Source organism: Crocodylus siamensis, chromosome 7 (assembly GCF_052110815.1).
Source record: "Crocodylus siamensis isolate JL-2025a chromosome 7, ASM5211081v1, whole genome shotgun sequence".
In the NCBI taxonomy this organism is placed as follows: Eukaryota; Metazoa; Chordata; order Crocodylia; family Crocodylidae; genus Crocodylus; species Crocodylus siamensis.
The window spans coordinates 1,011,328-1,035,275 of NC_143401.1; the positions used below are offsets into that span (position 1 = coordinate 1,011,328).

The 23,948-nt window shown below is 57.5% G+C and overlaps 1 protein-coding gene across 1 annotated transcript in view; it reads right to left on the bottom strand.

The window, feature by feature from the left end:
• The window catches only part of EPHA10 (EPH receptor A10), a 59,734-nt gene extending 40,259 nt beyond the window's left edge, over positions 1 to 19,475 (bottom strand). Inside the window, exons 1-3 of the mRNA XM_090056532.1 lie at positions 19,354 to 19,475; positions 16,363 to 16,427; positions 14,305 to 14,974 (exon numbers count right to left, since the gene is read on the bottom strand). Of these exons, the coding sequence (XP_089912658.1) occupies positions 14,305 to 14,974; positions 16,363 to 16,427; positions 19,354 to 19,441 (823 nt within the window). The 5' untranslated portion in view covers positions 19,442 to 19,475. The remainder of the gene's footprint in view (positions 1 to 14,304; positions 14,975 to 16,362; positions 16,428 to 19,353) is intronic.
• Between the last annotated feature and the right edge of the window lie 4,473 nt (positions 19,476 to 23,948).

A 23,948-nucleotide genomic window follows, 5' to 3' on the forward strand; every position in this document is an offset into this window, starting at 1 on the left:
TCCCACACACCCAGCCCGGGTGCAGGCTGGCATGCCAGCTTCCCATCTGTCTTAGCTCTGTTAATCAGGCTGCAGAAGTCACTGTTCTTTATCAGGAGATCAAGAAGACGCACTCCTCGTCAGCAAGGACAGGAACAAGCAGATAACACTTGTTCAGCCAACATGCAGGGGCTCAGACTCCCTTAGACCCCTTGTCACCAAACCCCTGGAAAGCAGCGTTGCAGCTCCAGAATCTAGCAAGTCTCCCCCCACATCGTGACCTCCCCACTGATCGCTGAGGTGCCTTTCCCTGAGCATCCTCCACCTGCAGCCGACAGGGACTCTGCCTTTTTAGCATCAACCAATATTTAAGCTCCAAAGCAGGCTCCAGCTTGTAATATGAATGCTTCATGTTCACAGATGCTTGGCACAGCTGACAGAAGCCAACGACAGGCACCACTCATCCCCCTTGGAAATCAAGTTTTTGGCACCCTGAAAGAGGCATCCAAAGCCTGTGGCTGCTTTGGTGAACTTAGCCCCAAAAGGTTCAAGGAGCTAGTCTGTGAATGACGTGCCAGACATGCGCTGCTGTGGCAGTCAAACGCAGGGAGGAAACACAGATGACTTCGTAGACAGCTCCATGCCGGGCCCTGTTTGAGCACGGATGCAGCCAAGCGAGGACAGCTCATCGCCAGCCTAACTTCTCCCGAGTCTCCCGTAGCGATGCTCAGCTTGGGCAAGAGTCTGTCCCCAGCAGGATGCCAGGGAGGACCGGAGAACCGTGCCGGCAGCACTCGGAGCCCCTGCTCCACGCAGCTGCCCACAGTCTGGAGAGGAGAGGCTCACCCAGGGCAGCAAGCATCGGGTCATTCTGCTGAACCAGTACATTGTTAACAAAGCCAGGGCAGCAGCAGGACATGCCTAGGAGCTGCCACTCCACACTGTTCCCTCCACCCGGCAGGGAGTCCTGCCAATTCAGCTGTGAAACAACACTGGCGTCAGCCTTCCCACAGCCAGCTCAGCCCTGCACCCTTTCGTCCGAGACCAGCCCTCCACATCCTTCCATGCCAGGCGCCTGCCAATTAGCTGCAGTGCAGAGGGGGTGAGGACAGTGCTCACGCCAGGAGGAAGCGGTGGCATAGCCAGAGAAGCATTTCCTGCCAGCGCTATTCAGAGGAGGTGCAGATCAGCCAACAGCTCTGGCATCACGGCCCCTTTGTTACCTCTGCCCTGGTACAAGCCAAGCGATGGATCCTGGCCCCGTACACCTGCCCTGACACGTCTGTCATGCAGCTGGCCTTGACGGGCCCAAGAGCTCCACACAGCCATCTTTCCAGCTCCACACGAGAGACCCCCCCACCCCCCGGGCTGCAGAGACCGTGTCCTGTCCCACGCTGGCCGAGGCAGGGAGCAGAGGGAAGCCCACGCTGGCTGGGCTGTGCTGCAGTGCGTTAGTTACCAGGCACCCCCTGGACACCAGGTAAGCCATGCCAGGCATCCTGTAAGCCAGACCAAGAGCAGAGAGGTAACAACGTGAGCGCTCAGGTACATCAGGCACTGAAATAACCTTGAGGGGCCAGGGCACTTGGAGCAGAGCATCACCGCAGTGCCTGGGGAAGCCTCTGCCAGCAGCAGGCACTGTGTGAAAGATGCCAGATGGATCCAGCCTGGGTTGTGCCCAAGGCCTGGGTGCCAGGCCTCAGGTCTGCTGGGATCATGAGCTTCTTCCCTTCACCGCTCCAAGCCACGGAGGCAAAGTAATCAAACCCACCGACTCAAAGCTGCTTCCCCATCCTGCTGCACTGGGCAGGGCCCCAACCCTAGGAGCTCTGACATGCTTCTTCATGCTGAGGACTGACATCTCTCATTGGTTTAATTTCAAATGATAAAGCCTCTCCAGATCCAACCAGGCACTGTTTAAGGAAGCCTGCAGCTCAGGCGACCCTCAGAGCCTACCACAGCTCACACTCCACAGCCCCGGCTGGAAGCCATGGACTGAAACACTTTATGATCCCAAATGCAGCTCCCGGGCATTGTTAATCCCATGCCACATGCCCCCAACAGGAAGGATGCAGCCCAGCTAGCAGGCTGCTCATTTGGAGTCTGAGCGCCAGGTACCAAGTGTGCACAGGGGAGAAAATGCTGAAGCCTGGATACAGCCAAGAAAGGACAGCACGCCTCATGTTAAACTGGCTGCTCTCAGATATTTAAGTGGTAATCTCCTGAGCTGGCAAAACCACCTGGCCAACGAGCGTCCTTGGGTAATAGAGCGGCTGTCTCGCCTTCCCCAGACATGCTGGGTTTGCAATCTCTCCTTGTCTTATTGCAAAAACCGTAATCAATATTTTGCAGGCAGTGAGCGATACTGTTACAGAGCCCCACTGCGAGGAAGAAAAGGAAATCTTGTACAATCTCTGCGCTCGCAGAAGAAGGACAAAGCCGGTGTGAAAGGGAGATCAATACCACGGGCAACCAGTTCTTCAAGGGAGAGTCATGCTCTTCCCTTTTAAATCCCTCTGATCTCGGTATCTTACTGCTCAAATGGAGACCTCCAGCTGTGCCACTTTGGAACAAGAGGGAATTCAAAGGGAGCCCGGCTACTGCAAAAACTTTTTTGCTAGCTAACTTTCAATAACACTTTTCACAGCCCACCAGGTCCCTGGGGCCTCTGAAGGCCTCAGGACAACACGGCAGCATCGTTTGTGCCCTTGTTAAATGATTTGAAGTACCCAGAAATGAAAAGCTAACTCCAGATGCCCGGTCTTTGTGCCTCTCCTACAAAGAGATCTTAATAGGGAGAAATTAAATTCACTGATTTAGTCTGGAGAAAAATGAAATAGCCAGAGTGTATTCAGTAAGGCAGCCTTGAAATATCCCGCTGTGTGAAGGCAAGAGGAATATATTCACTTGAATTCAGTGCAATAGCAGTACTGAGCTGAATCCAATACAAATATTGCTCTTTATGCAGGAGTTTTCCCCAAGGACACATAAAAGCCAACACAGACAGAAGCCAAGTGCAATTTACTGCTGTCTGTTTCAATTCCCTAATGCAATTCTCCAAGTTACAGGTCAGTCAGTGCGGTGCATAGGAATGTCCTCAGATCACAACCTGGAACCTCTCCGCCTCCGAGACCAAAACACTCATCCCCTCCTCTGCCTTCCAGCAGGGTAATCAGGGCACCCCCCTAGCAGCTGAATAGCTCTAACCTTCAGCCTGAGCAGGGATTTTGCAAACCGGTTGTGCTGCTTGTAATTTTCTGAGTATTTTTCTCCAAAATGAAGTGTCATGGGGTAATTTGTGCCTGGCTCTGCTGTGATTTCCATAGCCATAATTATTTCAGACACATGGTAATACAGTAATATAATATGCGATCCAGCACAATAAATATCTCCCAGCTTGATGAGCACTCCAGCAAGGAATCTGCAGGGGAAATATATTTTGTTAAGGTGTGTTTGGATGTGTGAGCGGAGAAGGGGCATCAGTGTGAGGCAGGATGGGCTCAGAATATAGGCTGTTAATGGGATGGGGGAAGATATAGCAGTGGGCCTGGAGGAGGGGCTCCAGAGGTCACAGCTAGTCCAACCCCACAGCTCTGTCCCAAACCATCCTATAAAATCCATCATCTAAATAAAGCAAGGGGGAGCAATGTCCTGCTTCTGTGACATAAAAACCCATGAAACATGGATGCTCCCAACTCAGCTCCTCCACTTGAACTGTGAGATGCCAGGCCTGTGCTCTGCTGGCACATGAGACCCGAAGGGGCAAGGAACCAGCCTGCTTTTACTCTGACAGCTGCCAAAGCTTGCACCCATGACATAAAAGCAAAATAAAAAGTGCTTGGGTGGCTTTTAACAACAGAAAACCCCCTTAATCAGTGTTCCTAAATTTCTACCTCTCAGCAACTCCCCTTTGAGGGGGATGCAATGGTCTATCGCCCCAGGGAGACGAGGCAAAGCTGCACGGCAATCAAGGAGGCTGACATGATGGAAAATAAAAGCTGGGTGGTATTGAGTGAATCACTGGGCTCCCAAGAGAAAAATCCATCCTTAAACTCCGAGCAGTTTACTATGCATAATGCTCAGGTGGCCGCCAGAGACGGCAGAGCTAGCGCAGGACGCACACACAGGTGTACAAGCTCATGGAGAAAGGGGGAAACAAATGCCAGCAGCTGGGCGCTGCGCCCTGGGAGCCATCCACTGCATCCAGGCAGAGGGGACAGGAGACTCCTGAAGCAGCGTGCTGAGGGCCAGCATGTCTCACTCCAATGCTCTCTCCCATCACGAGATGCTGCCATGATGCACTATCATGACAGGGGAAGTCTCCACGGAAATGTGATACTTCAGTCTACAGCCACTGAAAGACCCTTCCCCACCATGGTTGCGTGAGTGTGCACCAAAGCTGGCAAAGCAGTGCACACACGGGTTCAAGCACACACCTTTTGCTAAGTCCAGGGTCCAACCACGCTGGCATGTGGGAGCAGTGGATATGGGAGGTGCAGCAGCCCCAGACCCATGTGGACCCCCACAGGCTCTGGACACGCTGCTTTTCTGGGGCAGCTTAGCTGGTGTCAGACCCACCGTGCTAGGCTCCAAACACACACAGAGCAGCCATCTGCATATGCCAGACAGGCCCAGGCAGGGAGGGACAGAACACAGCAGCAAGCAGCCTCGCAGCACCGCTCATGGCAGCCAGCTCGGCTACATGGGACCAGAGGGGCAGGAGAGAGCCGATGCCACATGCCCTACCTGCAGCAGGCAGAGAAAGCCCAGTCTAGGGAAGGGGAAAGCAGTCTGGAGGGGCAGGAAACAAAGTGCTTCCAGCTGCTCCTCCACGACAGGCAGCCGAGGCTGAAGGGCTCCATCACAACCTCTCAGCACCAGTGCAAGGCACTGCTGCCTTCTTACAAAGCAAAGCCCTCCTGGCTGGCTGTTCTCCAAAGACTACGGTTGCCCAAAAAGTCTGAAGAGGGTTGACAGCCGTGTGTTATGGGCAGTTTAGCAGGGACAATCCTGCCTCCAGCAGCATTTTCATGCTGAGCATCTGACCCCTTTGCTGCTGTTGGTGAAACCCATCACTCAGCTCTCTACAAGGGCTCTGCCCACCTGCCCCTCAGTCAAGGGCCCAGGAAGCCAAAGCACAGAAGGCTTCGCCCTCCCAAGGTATCTGCTATACAAAACAGGTGGCATGCACCAGGCCTTCTTCATGCACCAAAGCAGAAGGGCCTTAGCTCAGGTGCGTTGTCCCCCGCAGGTCTGCGGTGATGAGAGCAGGCTGGGAGGTGTCCACGAAGTGCCACGCTCGTGTCTACAAATGGGTAGCAACAGGGCAGACGTGGGTATGGCCAGGTGGCAAGGGGCACTTGCCCGGAGCTTGGGGGAGGCTGGCAGCACATGAGACCCCTGGACCACAAGTCCCAGCAGACGGGAGAGGAGGAAGCACCCACAGCATAGACAGGCTGAAGGTTTCCCTGTGGCAGTGCAGCCTGGATTCACAATACCAAGAGCAGCAAAAGGATGGGCTGATGGGGCCAGGATGGAGCAGACTCTGCCATCACAAGTCTCATTTCATCCTTAATGCAGGTCCCCCAGAACAGGGCAAGCCAGCAGTCTGCTCCCCACAGCATAGCTGTGAGCATACATCAGAAAGCCCGTCCCTTGCAGCCAGCACTTGTGTATAACAGCTCCTGATCTGGCCTCCCACTTCCGCTCTGCATTGAGAGTAATCGCCGCGTCTGCTCGCAGAGGCCCCGGACCTCAATAAGGAGAGTCCGACCTTCCTAACAGAAGCCAGGCTGGCAAACACAGAGCCCAGGGCAGCCAGGAAGGAGACCTTTTAGAAGCACCCCTTGCATCTAGCGCACCTTGCTAGGAGGGCAGTGAAGCACTGGAGCAGGTTATCCAGAAAGGTGATGGACTCTCCATCCCTGGAGGTTTTTAAGACAAAGCCTGAGCTGGGATGTTGTAGTTGGGACTGATCCTGTTCTGAGCTGGGGGTTGGACTAGATGTTACCTCCCGAGGTCCCTTCCAACACTCATCTTCTATGATTCTATGAACTGCAAGTCAGTACAGGCCTGGTGTGCAAATTTCTCTTTCCCAAAGCACCACTGAGACCCTTCCTGCTGGAAGAGCAGCCTCCTGGCTCCAGAGGGTCTCTGGGCCTCACCTTCAGCCTGGCAAACCCCAACAAGCCCTGCATGGACAGACACAAAGCAAAAACGAGCATAGCTGGGCACCAGAGCCTGATGTTTCCAGCAGGAAACAGAGAACTTTGAGAGCAAACCTGTGTGCTTATGGCAAAACTCCAAACAGCAGAAACAAGGTCCAATGCCAGCCAATGCCCCAGCCCCCTTATTTTCCCTCCAAGCCCTGCCCCAGGGCACTCCCCAGCAGCACAGGCAGCCCAACATAGCTGGGTCCTAGTGCCACAGCTGACCCCAGCAATGCCCCATTCCACAGTGCTGGGCCCAGCTGGCTGCACACAATTCTGTGGGATGTCTCGCTTGGTTATTTGCTGTCAAACTCAGTTTGTCTGCCTCTACGTGCTCCTGACAACATCTCTTTCCATTACAGTCGGGGGGCCTAGGGGGAGGAGCTGGTCAGACAAGGCCAGAGGGAATAGGAGACAAAGCCAATACTGGGAGGAGAAGCCCTTGAGGAAACACAGGGCCGTGGATGCATCCTGGCTCCCTGCAGCTTATCACAGGCCACAGGTCGCCCTGGGGCTCATGGCACACAAGCCAGGGGGATGTATATGAGCTCCCAGGGCTCCCTGCACCTGTCCAGGTAGGACAGCACCCAGCACATGCCAGGCGCATAGAGCAGCGTGGCAGGGCTCCGTGCCATGCTTCCAGCTGCAGGACGATTGCAAAGGCCCATCCTAGGGCATTCACACTGGCTGCAGCCAAGCTTTGAACAGGGCCTTGCTAGCTCCCCTGCCTAGCCTGCCCTGGACTGGGGTGCCCTTCAGCAGTGAGTCAGACAAGAAGCATAAGCATCAGCTGATGTTTAGGACAGAGATACTTGCTGTGTGCAGGATATCCAGCCAGAGTGTGCTGAGCTGCCCCCTCACCCCTGCCTCTGGGGCACTGTCAGATGAGGCAGCTTGCCGACTGCTGCAGCAGAGAGGGCGACAGCTGTGGCACTGCAGTGCTGGGATCCACCAGGCACTGAGCAATGCTGTGCCAATGCCCCAAGCTGGCTCTGGATGTGCAGCCCCAGCCCCACGGACAATATCACCACGTGAGGCCGGGTGCAGGATGAACACCTCCCACGCCATGCTCTGTGCTCAGAAGCTCAGCCACTGAGGAGAGGGGCTGGCCCATCCAAAGCCTGTGACGCAGCATGAACGAGGAAGAGGAGGGCTGCAGGGCTCAGCTCCCCCAGCACTGAGGGGATGAGCAGACCCACACAGCTCTCAGGACTAGTCACCCAGAGCGGCTCAAAGGAGTGTGTTCAGGGATTTCTCCTCTTCTGCCCTAGGTCAGCTCTATCAGGCCCCTGCTGCCAGCTCCAGCAAGTGTTAAAAAAGGGATTGAACAAATTCCCAGAGGAAAGGAGCATCGGTCACTATTGAGTGCAGGAGCGAGCGGCACGGCCTCTTTCTTAAGCAGAACTCCCTAGACCTCAAATGCTGGAGGCTGCAAGTGAGGCGGGGAAAACCCCAGTCAGACACAGCTCTCCACAGCTATGACACAGGAGACTGGGCAAGACGTCTGACTCAGTCAAGGCCAATTCTTATCTTCTGAAGGCAGGGCATCAGAGGAGCTTCTGTGAACAGCAGACCCCCTCTGGAGCTGGAGCACATACTGGACCTGCCAGCAGCAGCAGGCAGTCCCTGGAGCGCTGGTGCACCAGAGGGTGTTTTTATGGTGACACACAGCTTGGTGCACGGTCACTGCTGGCAGCGAAGCAGGTCTGCGGCAGCGAGGAAGCACAGGCCTCTGCCATCCTCCCTCCTGGGCAAGCCGAGATGCACAGAGGGATGCAGGCATCCCTGAGCACCAGGCTACCTCCTGCTAACAGGAAGCTCTCAGGTGTCATTTCCACCCGAGGATTGAGTGTGAAGGCAGAGTCAATTAGACCGGCTCCCTTGTTATGGAAATGTGCAGCTTATTTCCATATTCATGGAAGAGCTTGTCATTAGCAGGCGCCTGTCATCTGTCACTGCTCAGGTGAGGCTCGGTCCCCGTGTCAGGGATCTCGCTGTAGTCCCTGTCACCCAGAACACTTGTTAGAGTGCTGCATTCAATCTGAGCACTTCTCAGTGCCCCACACTCAGCTGACCGCGGGGGTGAGAATAGCAAGCGGGAAGGAGAGGACTCCAAGAAACGGGTGGTCTCCACCCTCCCAGGGCTGCTGCCCAGTTTAGCTCCTTCAAGGGGAAGCCAAGCTAGCAAGGGGGCCAGCTGAGCTCAGTCCAGTGCAACCTGGCAGCAGCAGGACAGTCCTTGTGGGTCCTGTGACCCCCTCCCAGGCCATGGGTCTGGAGCACAGACAGTGCCCATGTCCCCCCATAGCAGGTGCCAGATAAGGAGGCAATGCGATGCTGCGGCTAGTAAAGTGACCAAAATGCTGGCGTGCATCCATAGATGCTTCTCGAGCAAATCCCGGGACATCATTCTCCCCTTGTACTCGGCCTTGGTGAGGCCGCAGCTGGAGTACTGCGTCCAGTTTTGGGCTCCACAATTCAAAAAGGATGTGGAGAAGCTTGAGAGAGTCCAGAGGAGAGCCACGCGCATGATCAGAGGTCAGGAAAACAGATCTTACGATGACAGGCCGAGAGCCACGGGACTCTTTAGCCTGGAAAAGCGCAGGCTCAGGGGTGATCTGATGGCCACCTATAAGTTTATTGGGGTGACCACCAGGATCTGGGGGAACGTCTGTTCACCAGAGCGCCCCAAGGGAGGACGAGGTCGAACGGTCACAAACTCCTGCAAGACCGTTTCAGGCTGGACATAAGGAAGAATTTCTTTCCTGTCCGAGCCCCCAAGGTCTGGAACAGTCTGCCAGCGGAGGTGGTTCAAGCACCTATATTGAACACCTTCAAGAGTAAATTGGATGCTTATCTTGCTGGGATCCTATGACCCCAGCTGACTTCCTGCCCTTTGGGCAGGGGGCTGGACTCGATGATCTCCCCAGGTCCCTTCCAGCCCTAATGTTTATGAAATCTATGAAACCGCACTGACCCTGGACCTGCTTCTCTGAGCAGTCAGATCTGACTCTTTGCCCCAGCACCGCTCTTGGCAGGAGAGGCTCCACGTCCCTCCCAAACCTGGCTTCGGTAGCGTCACCCCCTGGAGGAGAAGACATCCGAAGGCCAAAAGGAACTGCCTGCTAATTAGACCCCAGCCCGCTGGAAATGAGAACCGCTGACAGGCAGGTGCGCAGGGGAGCCTGCCACGAAGTTAAGGGGCTGTGACTTGGATGACTGCACAGTCCGGTGGGTGGAGAATTGGCTGGAGGGTCGCACCCAGAGAGTTGTGGTGGATGGGTCGGTTTCGACCTGGAAGAGTGTGGGCAGTGGGGTCCCGCAGGGCTCGGTGCTTGGACCGATACTCTTTAATGTCTTCATCAGCGACTTGGACGAGGGGGTGAAATGTACTCTGTCCAAGTTTGCAGATGACACTAAGCTATGGGGCGAAGTGGACACGCCGGAGGGCAGGGAACAGCTGCAAGCAGACCTGGACAGGTTAGACAAGTGGGCAGAAAACAACAGAATGCAGTTCAACAAGGAGAAATGCAAAGTGCTGCATCTAGGGAGGAAAAATGTCCAGCACACCTACAGCCTAGGAAATGACCTGCTGGGTGGCACGGAAGTGGAAAGGGATCTTGGAGTCCTAGTGGACTCCAAGATGAACATGAGTCGGCAGTGTGACGAAACCATCAGAAAAGCCAATGGCACTTTATCGTGCATCAGCAGATGCATGACAAATAGGTCCAAGGAGGTGATACTTCCCCTCTATCGGGCGCTGGTCAGACCGCAGCTGGAGTACTGCGTGCAATTCTGGGCGCCGCACTTCAAGAAGGATGCGGATAACCTGGAGAGGGTCCAGAGAAGGGCCACTCGTATGGTTAAGGGCCTGCAGGCCAAGCCCTACGAGGAGAGATTAGAGAAACTCGACCTTTTCAGCCTCCGCAAGAGAAGGTTGAGAGGCGACCTGGTGGCTGCCTATAAGTTCGTCAGGGGGGCACAGAAGGGAATTGGTGAGTATTTATTCACCAAGGCGCCCCCGGGGGTTACAAGAAATAATGGCCACAAGCTAGAGGAGAGCAGATTTAGATTGGATATTAGGAGGAACTTCTTCACAGTTCGAGTGGCCAAGGTCTGGAACGGGCTCCCAAGGGAGGTGGTGCTCTCCCCTACCCTGGGGGTATTCAAGAGAAGGTTGGATGTGTATCTAGCTGGGGTAATGTAGGCCCAGCACTCTTTCCTGCTTATGCAGGGGGTCGGACTCGATGATCTATTGAGGTCCCTTCCGACCCCAGCATCTATGAATCTATGAATCTATGAACCCGCAGAATGCTAACGTGGGGCCAGCGTGCGCCACGGCTGTCAGGAGCAGAGAGAAATAAATTGAAAAGGAAACTTTGCTCCAGCACAAATTTACGTGTCTGTCAGGGAAAAGTGGCTGGCGGCTATTTTTGGAAACTGGCCTCCATCATGCTAATTCGACGTCTGGTTGAAGTTGTCTCATTTGCAACCAATCGGGCTGGCAAATATTAACCTTGGGCTTTGTTGAAATTCTCCTTGCAGATGCGAAGAGGGGTGGGATGCGGAGGGGGAAGGTGAGAGAGAGAGAACTTTGCAGCGAACGCCAGGCGCAGCCTCCACTGCCAGGCTTTTTCCTGCCAGAACGGCATGGCGAGGTGCTGGAGAACAAATGATAGGAATGGGCCAGCAACCGTGCCTGGAGAAATTAAGGGTAAAAGGACACAGCCACTGAGGAGCTGAGTGGCCAGCTCTGCTCAGCAGCACTGCAACAAAGCCTTCCCTTCGCCCTCTGTGCAGTCGCTGGAGAGAGGTAATCACGCATCAGCAGCTGTTTGCAAGCACGCACAAAACCACAGGGACTTCCCTAACGTGTTTACGGTGACAGAGCCACTCACTGAGCGGGGAGAGTGCTACTGTGCCCCACCCCAGAGCTAGCTGCATTTGGGGGACTGGTAACAGAGACAGGAAGCACATGGGATGAACGGTGCTGTGCAGGGAGCTGGGCAGCGAAGAGCTTTGGCTTTGCTGCAGCTGTAATTACTGAGTGCCATAAATCCTACTACCCCTTTCCTAGCTGTGCTGATTGCGATGAGAAGCCATGAGTGCACCCTCCACACAAGGGGGAGTTCAGCCTTAAATCACATCAGAGAACACTACTGAGCTATCGCTTAATTCCCACGCAAGTTGGCGTCTCCCTGAGCAAAAACAGCATCTCCCAGGCCCTGCTGCTCTCCCCTGTCCCACTCAAGCTGCCCCACACATGTAGTGAAGTGGCCTGCTCAAACATCACCTCCTCTATGACAGCAGAAGCCCTGTGCCCAGTCAAGCAGGCCAGTTCCCATACTCCAGCTTATTACACCCAACAACAGAAGGCATCGATTGGTCAGCCTGGCTCCAGGCTTTGCACGCTCCCCAAAGACCCCCCCATCCAGAGAAGACACTCAGCCCTGCAAACGAGGCACAGACCTGGTAGGGATACCACCTGCTTGCACCAATCTACACCTTTCTCCTTCCCACCACTTCATTGCCTGCTGATTTCAAGCAGGTGCAGGGAGCCTGGGCAGGAGCGCAGACGTCCAGGGGCCCACACTTGGCTTCTGCTGAGAGTTTCAGGGTACCATAAGGTTTTTAGGAGGCTGGATCTAGGGGTGGGGCCAGGGACACCAGCCGATGCTTTGTGTTGGAGGTTCCTTTGTGAAAGGGATGATCACAAGGGTTCAAGTGGGCCTATCCAGGCTTTGGGCCACAGAGGTCTGCACGCAGCAGCCTGAAGCTGTTGTGGGTAAAGCATCAGGAAGACCACAGCAGCTGCCTTCCTGGCCTCTCTACAAGGGCTTCTACCCCATTGGTGCCACCACTGGAGCCCAAAGCCCAGGAGCTAAGCTGCTTTACCTGCAGTCTGTGTCCTTGGCCACTGGTCACCCTGTAATCTATGGGCATAGAAAGCAGGACAGCCTTGCTGGTGGCCTGGCCAACTCCCTTGATCTGAGCCCTGGGCAGTTCACTATACAGAACTCGAGCAAACAAGCAGCATCCCGCCAGCTTAGCAGAGCTGCCCTCAGGTAAGAGGCGCAAGGAAGGCAAGAGCCACAGGCACCCCTAGCTGCCCATACAGAAGGCTCCTTTTGCAAGGATCAGCAGGGGCCAGTCAGCACCATGCTGGGCCGCACGTCAGGAGCCACCGCTCGATGGCACCCCAAGCCCCATGCCACGCAGGGAGACGACTGATGTGGGAGCAAAAAAGCATGGTGTGGAGAGTGGGGAATACAGTGCCCTCTCTTTGCATGGGCCCACAAGGCACCTAGGTGTCTCCACCTCCACAAGAAGTGGCCCTTATCCTTGCTGAAAGAGCCTAGTCACCTCCCCGGCCCTCACCATCCATCTCTGGAAAAGATGCACTTTGTTCCATGCTAATGAATGGCCAGGGGGAAAAAAATCCCAAAAACTTTCAGTGCCTCCAAACTTTTCTCTGCTTTTGGACCAGCCACCAGAGGCAGCTCCGCAGAGTGACTAATGACCTGCTTTCTGCGAGAGGGGAAAAGAGCTTAATTATGTCCATTAAATTACTTCAAATATTTTTCCTAAGAGAATACGAATTATTTAAACTCAACACAGAGAAACCTGAAACATGAGCTGGGCACTTTTGGGACTCACTATGTCAATTTCCTGCTCCGAACAGATGGGGGGGCATGGCGGGCTGCCACACATGCACCGGAGCAATGCACAATACCCAGATTTCACTCCAATTGCTTTAATGTGGTCTCCTTAAAGAGGGCATTAAGTAACTATTACCAAGAGTCCCATTAAAAGGCTGGCCTGCCTTCCAAAGGAGGAGCATAACCAGCACCTGCCCCCCTGTGCCTGAAGCTCAGCGCTTACCAGGTCATCGTCATGGGACAGAGCTGATCCCTGGGCACGGCCCATTGTTTTACTGCACAGGAGGAGTGGGGCCCCCTGAGGTTTTCTTTGGCCCCACAGGCCTGCCCAGGCAGAACCCAGCAGGGTTCCAGCCCCGCGACCCTCTGACAGTCGCTGCACTGGGCAGTGACTCGTAGGATGCTCAGAGGGTGTCTGTGATTTCCAGTATTGTTCCAAAACAGACGATTTCCAAGAAACAAAGTACGTGACTCACACGGCTCCCACCAAGCACAAGATCAGCCCCTCCTAGTCTCCTGGGCCCTGCCAGCCTAGGGAGCAGAAAGCTGCTTTCTGCCCTGTAGTTAGCCAAATAGACTTGTTCCCCCCACTTCCCCATGCTCCTCTCCCCAACACCACTCAGGTTCCCAGGTAAAGTAGCTGGGTGCTAGCCACACAACTATTAAGAGATGTTTTCAGTCATGCGAACCTCTCCCCTCCAGAAAATGCCCCCTCCCTGTCCCACACACCCATGTCAGGAACATTGGTGATGCACAGCCCTGTTGCTCTGAAGCGCATGGGGAAAGCCAGAGTTGTCACACACAACAGGTGGGTTTAGGCCACAGGGAAGTAATTTGCCCCACGGCAGCAATGGGACAGAGCCACAAGGGCATGCGCAGATGGCCTGATATGGGCAAGAAACCCCAGCTGCAGCAACTGGCACAGGGTTACCCTGACAAAGTTAAATTAGATAGTTCCCCTCCTCTACTCCAAACTCAGATGCTCACTCATCCCCCCTCCAGTCCCACGCATTGCTTTGCTCTCACCCTCACGTCAGATGTACCAAAGTGATTGTGGCACCAAATTCATAACAGTGACACCTGTTCAGGAGGAGCTACATCTACTTTTACAGCTGCCATTGAATGTAACCTTGCAAGTTGTGAAGTTACTGAATTATTAAGTTGTCTCCAGAGCAGGACAATGGGGATATTAAAATGACTGCAGAGCGTTATGGTGTGAACGCACCTGCCAGTGGTATTGGCCGCCGTTCTGAGCCCACAGCACAGCCAGCTGTGACAGCACAGGGCCATCACCAGGGCAAAGTCTGGGCACCCTATTGGCAAGCTGGTAAGTGGTTACAAAGCCATGAAGAAAGTGACTAACTGCCCTTCCCCTCCCTGCCCTGGGCACCAGGGTGACGGACGCAGTAAAACAAAATAGCAGGGAGGCAGGAACGAGTCAGGAACGGACACTTTACCTTCACACCCGCTGTCCTTCTCTTCGAAGCCAGCGCTGCATGTACACTTCCCAATGGGCACCAACCACTCCCCCTCTGCACTGCAATGCATCCGGGGAGGGTTATCCAGGTCCACTTCAGAATGGTTGACACAGGTGCCCTTCACTTCAACCAGGGTGGCGAATGCAGCCTCGGCCACGGTGTCGGGGAACACGGCCAGGTTCTGCACCGTGGAGAGGCACTTTTTGTAATAGACTTTCACAGACACGAGGGCCACACAGGCGCCCACATCCTGGAAGCCCAGGTGGAAGCCACGCTTGGTGAGGTGCCCAATCTCCCGCAGCTCCGTGTTCAGCTTCATCTTGCGCTCGCCCAGGTCGCCCTGAGTGAAGCTCTCATCGGCGGCGATGGTGTCGATCTTGGTGTGCTTGCTCTCGCGCAGGCTGTGGCCCAGGTCGGCGTCTGCCTCCGCGTAGTACAGGTTGAAGGTCTCCTTGCAGGTCCCTGCCACGCCGGGGATGCTGTTGCAGTCCCGCAGGGTGAACTTCAGCTCAATGAAGATCCGCTGCCCGTCACGGCGTGCGATCCAGCCCGTCTGCAGCCAATTGTTCTGGTTTGCCTCCATGACATTGCAGACCTGGTAGGTGCGGATCGGCTTGTAGTTTTCATCCACGCCGCTGATCTCCTCCCACTGTGGAAGGAGCAAGGAACAGTTACACCTCAGTAACAGCTACTCAACACCCCCCTCCAAGCCCAGACACACAGCTCCTGGCATGCACACACCACCCATCACAACTCCTGCAGCAGCCGATACACAATGCCATATAACACACCTCTCTGCAGTGATCATGAATGAAGACAAGGCCCCCCACATCTTTTCAAGAGTGACCTCTGCAGGGCTTGGACCTCAGCTCCTGGCAAGGTTTGTCTCCTCAAAGCCAGGCCTGTGCTCTGGGTTTTCCTTCTCAGACAGTGCTATGCAAACTCAGCTCATGCAGGAAAGCAAGGTGGGATGGGGGGCAGGGAGCCAAAGCTCTCATGCATCAAACGCATCCGATTACAAGGAAAGAGGCCCATCCTGGGAGCCATGGGCAAGGGTGCTGGCTGATGAAACCAGGAGCAGCTCGCTGTCTCCTGTGAGGGCCGACTCCAGGACCATTCAGAGCAAACCCATCTCCAGGCAGCAGCAGCAAGCAAACCCAGCAACAGAGTTTCCTCACAACTCCTAGGTCTCAACATGCAACTTCTCCCCCTGAAGGGGAGGGCAGGGGCAGGAAACTGCCTCTAGGCACAGCTACAGACAGCCCAAGGATGAGGCAAAGGCATCGCAGACACTTGTGTATCTCAGCTCCCTGCAAGCTGCTCTGTTTTGTCCTCTGCTCAGTAGGGAGCAGAGTGAAAACCTGAAAGAGACAGGCCTGGAAGCCAGCCACACATTAAAGCTTTAATTGACTGGTGCTCGTTTGCTTATTACGAGGCTGTAAAACTCGTTTGGGCAAACTGCTCCAAGTCTGCTGCCTTACTGTGACACAATCGATACAGCCACTTGCCCCGCTCCGCTCCCCTGGGCGCCCAGGGCCAACGAAAGCACTACTCAATCCAGCTGTGCTGTGTCAGACAGTCAAGCCACTGCTCGGAGAGAAAACCTGCCCCTTCTTTCCAGCCCACTGCTGGCACTTGGGGTGGAGCAGGACTTTGCCCACCTGCCCTGGTAGGGTTATTTTGTGACCAGAGGCCAATGCTGCCCTAAACCCGCAGTGGCCAGGTTGGAAGCCACTCCCCAGGGCCAAAGCCTTCCGCACCCTCCCCACAGAGGCTGCACAGCTCGAGAGCTCAGCCATCACCTCCCTGCAGCAGCGCCACTGCCAGCAACAGTGCACGATGCAGGGACTGGATCACTGGAGCCATGAGGCCATTCCCCAAAACACAGAGGGCCCAAAACTGCCACTCTGAATTCATCGGGCTTCTCAGCCTATGCAGGTCACAAGTGCCGGCAGACACATTCACTACCATTCTTGACCAGACGCCTCCATGCTGGCTGCCAGGAGCTCTACCAGCGACAGGACAGCTTCCACTTACCCCGTTCGATGGGTGCGAGGTCCAGCCCAGCTCCGCCTGGGACTCCTTGGAGTCCAGCAAAATAACTGCATGGAAGACAAGAGAGTGGGAAGTGAATTTAGAAGTCCCGTATCTGTTCTCAGCTACAGGGTAGCACCCACCCAGCTCAGCCCCCAAGTTAGGAAGCAGTGGTCCTGGTAGCTCATCCTGAGCAAGCAAACAGGTGGAAACAGTAGGTAGAAATGCACCCACTGGGCAGTGCCCCAGAGGTGACCTGCCACAGGGCTGTGAAAGGAGGTTGCAGAGCCCTCTCATGCCCCTTGAAATCTCACCCATTTTCACTTCCACCTTGATCACACAAGCTCACACCTCTGCAGACTGCTCCAGTGCCTGCTTCTGTCTGCTGAGATCTGAGGTGCTACTATAAAGTCCAAAGAACCATCTATGGGTTAGCTTCCTGCCCAGACTTGTGGGCATCTCTCCAAACTTGCAGCAATCAGATCCATAGGGAAGATTGATCCATTTTACAAAGACAAGGAGAAATGAAGAACACACCATATTTTCACGCTCCAGGGGTCAAATCCTGACCCACTGACTCACAGCAGGTGGCTGAAGCGCTTGGGTACAAAGAGCTATAAAGCCTCTGTCTAAAGACAGGTTGGCATGCAGCTCTCATGGTGCAAACCCTCCCGAGACTGCAGCCAGCTGAGCAGAAAGTCATGATCCAAAGCACCCCACGAAACTGGCTTTGGAGCTTGCTCAGTAGTTTCATGTTGAAGTCCAGGATTGAACACTGCGCTAGGAATCTCTCCTCCAGACTGGGAGGATAACAAGCAATTTGGCAATTATTGTCCAAACTTAAATAATTATGGGGAGCAATAAAACCTAACACAAGAATCAATGCTGGAGCCCAGCCGTTAGACCCCGCAGCGAGGCAGGCAGAGAAAAATACGATCCAAAAGGCTGCCGGCGAGGGACGCGTTTGCAGGTCTATGCTGCTATCTTTGGCACAAAGTCCCGGACAGAAAATGCAGGGTCTGGATCCCCCCGGGGCTTTCCACGCCTGGAAACTTCAGCTCCGGACAAGAGGGTTTGTCATGGCAGGATCTCGCAGCACAGACACCAGGCTGCATTACAGGGGCACAGGAGTCTGGTGCTCGCTAACGTAACCACCCACTCCCCCTTTCTCCCCGCTCAGGCTCCTCTCGGTCTGCGCAGGGACAGGAGTGCCGACGGGACGGTCTCCCGGCATGGGGGCGGCAGCTGAAACAGCTGCGTGCAGCCAGCGAGGCTCTGCGGGGGCACCCGTCTGCCGGGGGGCACGAGGGCAGATGCATGGAACGGGGAAGCTCCCGAGTGCCCTGGTTTCATCCCTGCCCCAGCGCGCCGCGGGCAGCTCCCCGAGCCTGGCCCGGACGCGGGGGTCACCTCCCGCTGCGCACCAACGCCACCCGGCTCTCCGGCTCCACCGCCAGGAGCCGGACGCCGCCGGCCCCGGCGGGCATCGCCGCCAATCGCTCGAGCAGCGACAGAGCGCAGCACGGCGCAGCTGGGAGCCTGGTAAGGGGCGCGGGGGCGCTGCCCCACACACGGCATGTCGGGGGCTTCGCGGCTCCCCCCACGCAGCAGCCGGGGGGGGACTCTCCACCTGCCCCGCACCCTGGGAGCAGCTGCAAGCAGCGCAGATCCCCCCCGGGAAACTGAGGCACGACGCCCTCAAGGGAACTGAAGCACAACCCCCCCCAAGGGAACTGAAGCACAACCCCCCCCCAAGGGAAACTGAGGCACGACCCCCCCCCAAGGGAAACTGAGGCACGACCCCTTCCCCCCAGGGAAACTGAGGCACGACCCCCTCCCCCCAGGGAAACTGAGGCACGACGCCCCCAAGGGAACTGAGGCACGACGCCCCCCAAGGGAACTGAAGCACGACCCCCCCCAAGGGAACTGAGGCACGACCCCCCCCCACGGGAAAGTGAGGCACAACCCCCCCCACGGGAAACTGAGGCACGACCCCCTCCCCCCAGGGAAACTGAGGCACGACCCCCCCCCCAGGGAAACTGAGGCACGACCCCCTCCCCCAGGGAAACTGAGGCACGACCCCTTCCCCCCAGGGAAACTGAGGCACGACCCCCCCCCCCAGGGAAACTGAGGCACGACCCCTTCCCCCCAGGGAAACTGAGGCACGACCCCTTCCCCCCAGGGAAACTGAGGCACGACCCCCCCCCCCCAGGGAAACTGAGGCACGACCCTCTCCCCCCAGGGAAACTGAGGCACGACCCCCCCCCCCCAGGGAAACTGAGGCACGACCCCCCCCCCAGGGAAACTGAGGCACGACCCCTTCCCCCCAGGGAAACTGAGGCACGACCCCCTCCCCCCAGGGAAACTGAGGCACGACACCCCCCCCAGGGAAACTGAGGCACGACCCCCTCCCCCCAGGGAAACTGAGGCACGACCCCCTCCCCCCAGGGAAACTGAGGCACGACCCCCTCCCCCCAGGGAAACTGAGGCACGACCCTCTCCCCCCAGGGAAACTGAGGCACGACACCCCCCCCAGGGAAACTGAGGCACGACCCCCCCCCCAGGGAAACTGAGGCACGACCCCTTCCCCCCAGGGAAACTGAGGCACGACCCCCTCCCCCCAGGGAAACTGAGGCACGACCCCCTCCCCCCAGGGAAACTGAGGCACGACCCCCTCCCCCCAGGGAAACTGAGGCACGACACCCCCCAAGGGAACTGAGGCACGACCCCCCCCCACGGGAAACTGAGGCACAACCCCCCCCACGGGAAACTGAGGCACGACCCCTTCCCCCCAGGGAAACTGAGGCACGACCCCCTCCCCCCAGGGAAACTGAGGCACGACCCCCCCCCAGGGAAACTGAGGCACGACCCCCTCCCCCCAGGGAAACTGAGGCACGACACTCCCCCCAGGGAAACTGAGGCACGACACCCCCCCCCAGGGAAACTGAGGCAGGCCCCCTCCCCCGGGCGCGGCGCGGGGCGGCCCACACTGACCGTGCTCGGCGGCGGCGGGCGCGGGCGGGCGCAGCAGCAGCAGCAGCAGCAGCAACGGCAGCAGGACCAGGCCGGGCCCCGGGTCCATAACGCCGCCAACTCCGCTCCGCTCCGCGCCGGCCGCCGCCGCCGCCTGGCCGGGCCCCGCCCCGCCCCGCCAATCCGCGCCCGCCTCCGCACCCGCCGGCCAATGGCGGCGCAAAGGGGCGCGGAGGGCACTAGCCAACGGAAGGCAAGCGGGCGCGCCCCCAATCGGAGTACACGAGGGGGGGACCGCAGCCAATCACCGGGTGGGTGGGCAATTCTGCGGGCCAATGGCAGCGCAGGGGCGGGGCCGCACGTGCCGCGGGCTGCGTTAACCCCGTGCTGCCCGGGCGTTCACGCGGAACCCTAACGACGGCGAGCCGGCCACGAGAGCCACCGCCACCGGCGATGCCCCTTAGAAAGCAAATACAAAGGAACAATAATTAAAAAATAAGGAACGGCCGGGACGTGAGGCGAGGTCTCGCGGGGATTCTGCTGCCGGTGGCGCGTCTGCGGAGCCCTGAGCTGCAGCCGCGGGGCACGGGGAAGGCTGCCGAGCTCCCCCGACGCCCACGAAAGACGCGTTCGCTGTCGCCAGAGCCGTTCCTGCGGGGGGTTTCCACTCGCCCAGGAAGAGAAGGGAGCTGTCGGTGTCGTTACAGGCTCCGAACTGCATCACAATTTCATGCTGTGTTAACTCCCAGGGTTTCTTTCGCACATAAATTTTTAAGGAGTAAGAGAGAAAAGCCCAGGCGCTTGACCTTTAATCACGGTTATTTGTGCGATCAGTCAAGTGTGGGGAAAAGCTAGTTTGCGCTTGAAGGATGCCCTTTCAAATGAGATTGCTCTAATACGAAACGCGACTCGCGGGGTGTGATGTATGGATCGCACTTAGCAGCCTCCGGAGCGCGGCAGCGTGCCACGCACAGAAGGGATCCGGCCGCTCGGGCCACAGAGGCGCCGAATCGACGCGGGCCGCGGGGATGCCCCAGAGCAGCGCACGGGCACGGGGTGCGTTTGGAGGAGCGGGGGCTGGTGGGTCCCGGTGCTGACAGAGCACAGAGCGTTTCCATCCGGCTGCGGGAGCATGCCAGGCCCCCGTCGGGACTCGGGGCTAGAGCAGCCAGAGGTGCCTGAATGATGCTTCCGGAGTCTCGTGCTGCTGGGGGGAACGGGTCTCTGGCAGGATGGAGTGCTTAAGAAACAGCCGTTAGTGCAAAAAGGAGCACGGGGTCTATCCAGATTGCCCTGGGCCTGGCCCGGGACCCGGACCACACGGTGCTTGGTGCTGCACAGACACGGCATGAAATGGGGGTCCCTGCTCAGAGTCGGCGGCAGGAGAGAGGGGTGGACGCTGGCAGGGAAGGGAGCACCAAGATGCGGGAGCCAGCATGGGGTGGCACGCTCGCTCCCTGGACCGCACGCCCCAGGATGTCACCTCTGTCGTGCACGCACGCAGCGCTCTGTCCCTGCCACTGGTCCCCAGCAATCAGTGGGCGCAGGAGAAACCCGGGGCGAGAGCAGTGCAGGAGCACAAGTCCTGGCCAGGGCTGCAGGCATCAGCCTGGCCCCACAGGGGCTCCAGACCACCGCTGCAGAGCAGACCCTGCGCTGCCGCAGCTCCCTGGGACGAGCTATTGCCGCTGCAAGCAGTGGCAGAAAGAGAGTTCTGAAACCGCGGTGAAAATAGCCCTCGCGACACAAAAATGGATGCCGGCCCCGAGGAAACGAGACCGTCGATTCCCGAGCTAAAGGACCGCATCTCAGCGGGGAGCAGGGCCGCCCTGTCTGCTGCTGACAAACGCCTCTTTAGTTTGAAGGGTAAAGGAGCTGGGAGGGAAAGTAGCTCGGGGGGTCCTGGGGCCTGGTCCAGTGCAGCCCGGATCATTGCTGTTCCTGCTCCAAAAAGGCAGCCTGGGATGGCAGAGGGTGCTGGGGGCAGATCAGGACCCGGGTGGCCTGGCAGCGCCATGGGATGCTGGCACACCAGCAAGCCCCGCAGGTCTGGATAGCTCTGCCGGGGCAGGCCCGGGGGTGGCACGGCTGTGCAGGCTTGGCCGACGGAGGTGTGTGAGCAAAGCTGGAGTGGGGACAGGATTAGCAAGAACAAGGGTGCAGGTTTTGAAGAGCCCAGATACACCCAGCACCATCTGTGACTCTCGAATCTAGCAAGCCTGACCTCCTCCCTAGGGGCCCGGGCATGGCTTTCCACGGCCTGTCCCCAGCAAGACGGTGCTGCCGGCAGCGCCAGCTCATTGCTGCCATTCCTTGATCACAGCTAAGTGACAGAAATCCCAGCCAAAAGGGAAGCGAATGTAAAACGGGCTCATAAATCGGGGCTAGAAGCAGCACACCTCCTGCCTGCCAGCTCCAGAAGGGAAAGGCACCCACTACATATTAACTATTTTTACCTCTTCTGCTGTTCAGCTGGAACTAAAAGCGAGCCCAGCAATCTGTTTGTTTTTAATGACTTAATTTGCTGTCGGATGGATGCTCTTTGCTTAGGAATCTTTGTATTATAAATGTTTTGCAGCAGCTCTTCAGCTTTTAAGGTAATCATTTAAAAGATCCTTGACTGAGTAAAGGCAGCTAATCTGGGTAAATGCCTTTAAGCATCTTTACATCTCTTGCTAATGGATTTCTAGGCAGCCCGCAGGGACCCATGTACCAGAAAATAATGTAAAATACAGTAAGTGTCTTGTTGGGGAGGGGGGGTTAAGTGCCGTGCATTTGTCACCGAGCGAGAGGACCCCGGGCTGCAGGTGGGCTGGGATCATGGCACTGGTGTCATTAACATGCTGTCCCGGTGTCAGCCCCACAAAATCCGGGGCAGGGACCCCGCAGCGCGACAGCTCAGCACAATCAGCAGGCATTCTCAGCTGGAGCCGGTGAGAAGGGGCGCGCACTTGGCAGCCCCTGCTTGTATCTTCGGATGGGGCGCTAGCTACCGAGGCCCTGGCTGCCACTGATTGTGGCGGGAAGCCGGCAGAGCCAGCCAGCCGACCCCCGCCGTGAGCGCTGCATTTCCCGGAGCCCGGCGGCCTTCCCTGAGCCCCATGTCTTCTCCTCTCAGATGCGCCAGGTGGGTGCAAGGTGAGCCGGCTCTGAGCAGCACGGGCATCCAGCTCCGGCTCAGGCCAGCGGCTCCCTTCCCAGCCACCGTCCGCAGCTGGGGACTTCCCGAGCGACTTGTCTCATTCGGGGCTCTTTCCATGCCATCCCCTGGGCCTGCAGAGATCATTGTATGCATGTGAACAGCCCCTCACATACCCCTAATTTGTTCCACTAATAAAATCACGTTTGCAGCAGTTTGAAGGCTAGTCCCCTTCTTCCCCTCGTTGCATAGAGCATGCACCTGCTGTTCCTTGTGTGTCGCATCCTGCTCCTTTCTGCAAACTCTTGCAAAGCCTTGGAGGGGAAGAAAGGTTAGCACTCTCCACCAGCTGGCCCCAGTGCCCTGGCTGCAGGGCTGGAAGGGAGCTCCACTGTCACACCAAGTCCAAACCCTGCCTGAAGCAGGATCAGCCCTGTCCAAACCACCCTATTCGCCGTGCCATGCAGCACCCCGAACCTGCCACGCCAAAGCAGTGGGACCGCGGCACCCAACGTCCTGCTGCTGCAAAGGGTGTTAGTAGACACTCAGAAGATCCCAGGAAGGGGCCGTGGCCCCTGCTCCTCTGAACAGCCTCTGACCCCATCAGCTGGCTCTGGCTGGCCTGAACCCCGGAGCGGGGCGCTGGCAGACGCACCCAGAGCCGGCTGGCAGCTCCAGGCGTCCTGTGCGGCGGAACGATGCTCGGTGGCAGCGCCAATGTGCAGCGAGGCTCGCTGAGCCTAGCCAGTCTTCATCACCGCGGCGTCTCGTCTCATTCCCACCGTAATGGGCACATTTGTAATTCTCCGCCACGTCCTTCTGAAGCAGCCGAGAGGACCCAGGGGGGCTGCGGCAGCTGCTGGAGAACGGGGCCTTGGGTAAGCAAGGCTGAGCTGGGACACAAGACGCAGGGAAGACCCCGGGCTGGGGAAGCCGCACGCTCCCCTCGTGCCCGGCTGGTGCTACCAGCCACAGAGAGCGGGTCACGAGGGCAGTCTCCTGCAACCCACGCGCTGCACTTGGGAGTCGGGCGATGCCGAAAGCCGCGGGTCCCCAAGCCGAGAGGCCGATTCTCCCTGGGACGCAGTGGGAACCTTTTGTTTGAACCTGGGTCCTGCTCCACGAGCCCGGGCAGGCTCTGGCCTTCCCTGTGGGCTGGGCAGTGGCTCCAGCGGAGAGAAGATGTCCCCAGAGTGGCAAAGGAGTTAAACCGGTGGTCAGACAGTCCTTGGGCTGCACTCGCAGGCTTTGTTCCCCTGTCACTTCGTGTCTGCGCTCGAGCCAGCCCCGCAGCCCGGTCTCTGCATCACCTTTGTTCTCTCTCCTCTGCTGCCCTTGAAAGCCCGGCTGGAGGGAGACGGGCCGCGTAACCTGGCAGACGGCTCGTTCCGCTGCATTAGAGGCTGGGCCCTGTCCCATCTGGTCGGGAGCGTCTCGGGCTGCGCTGGGTTTTGAAGAGGGTGTAGCAGAGCTGGCT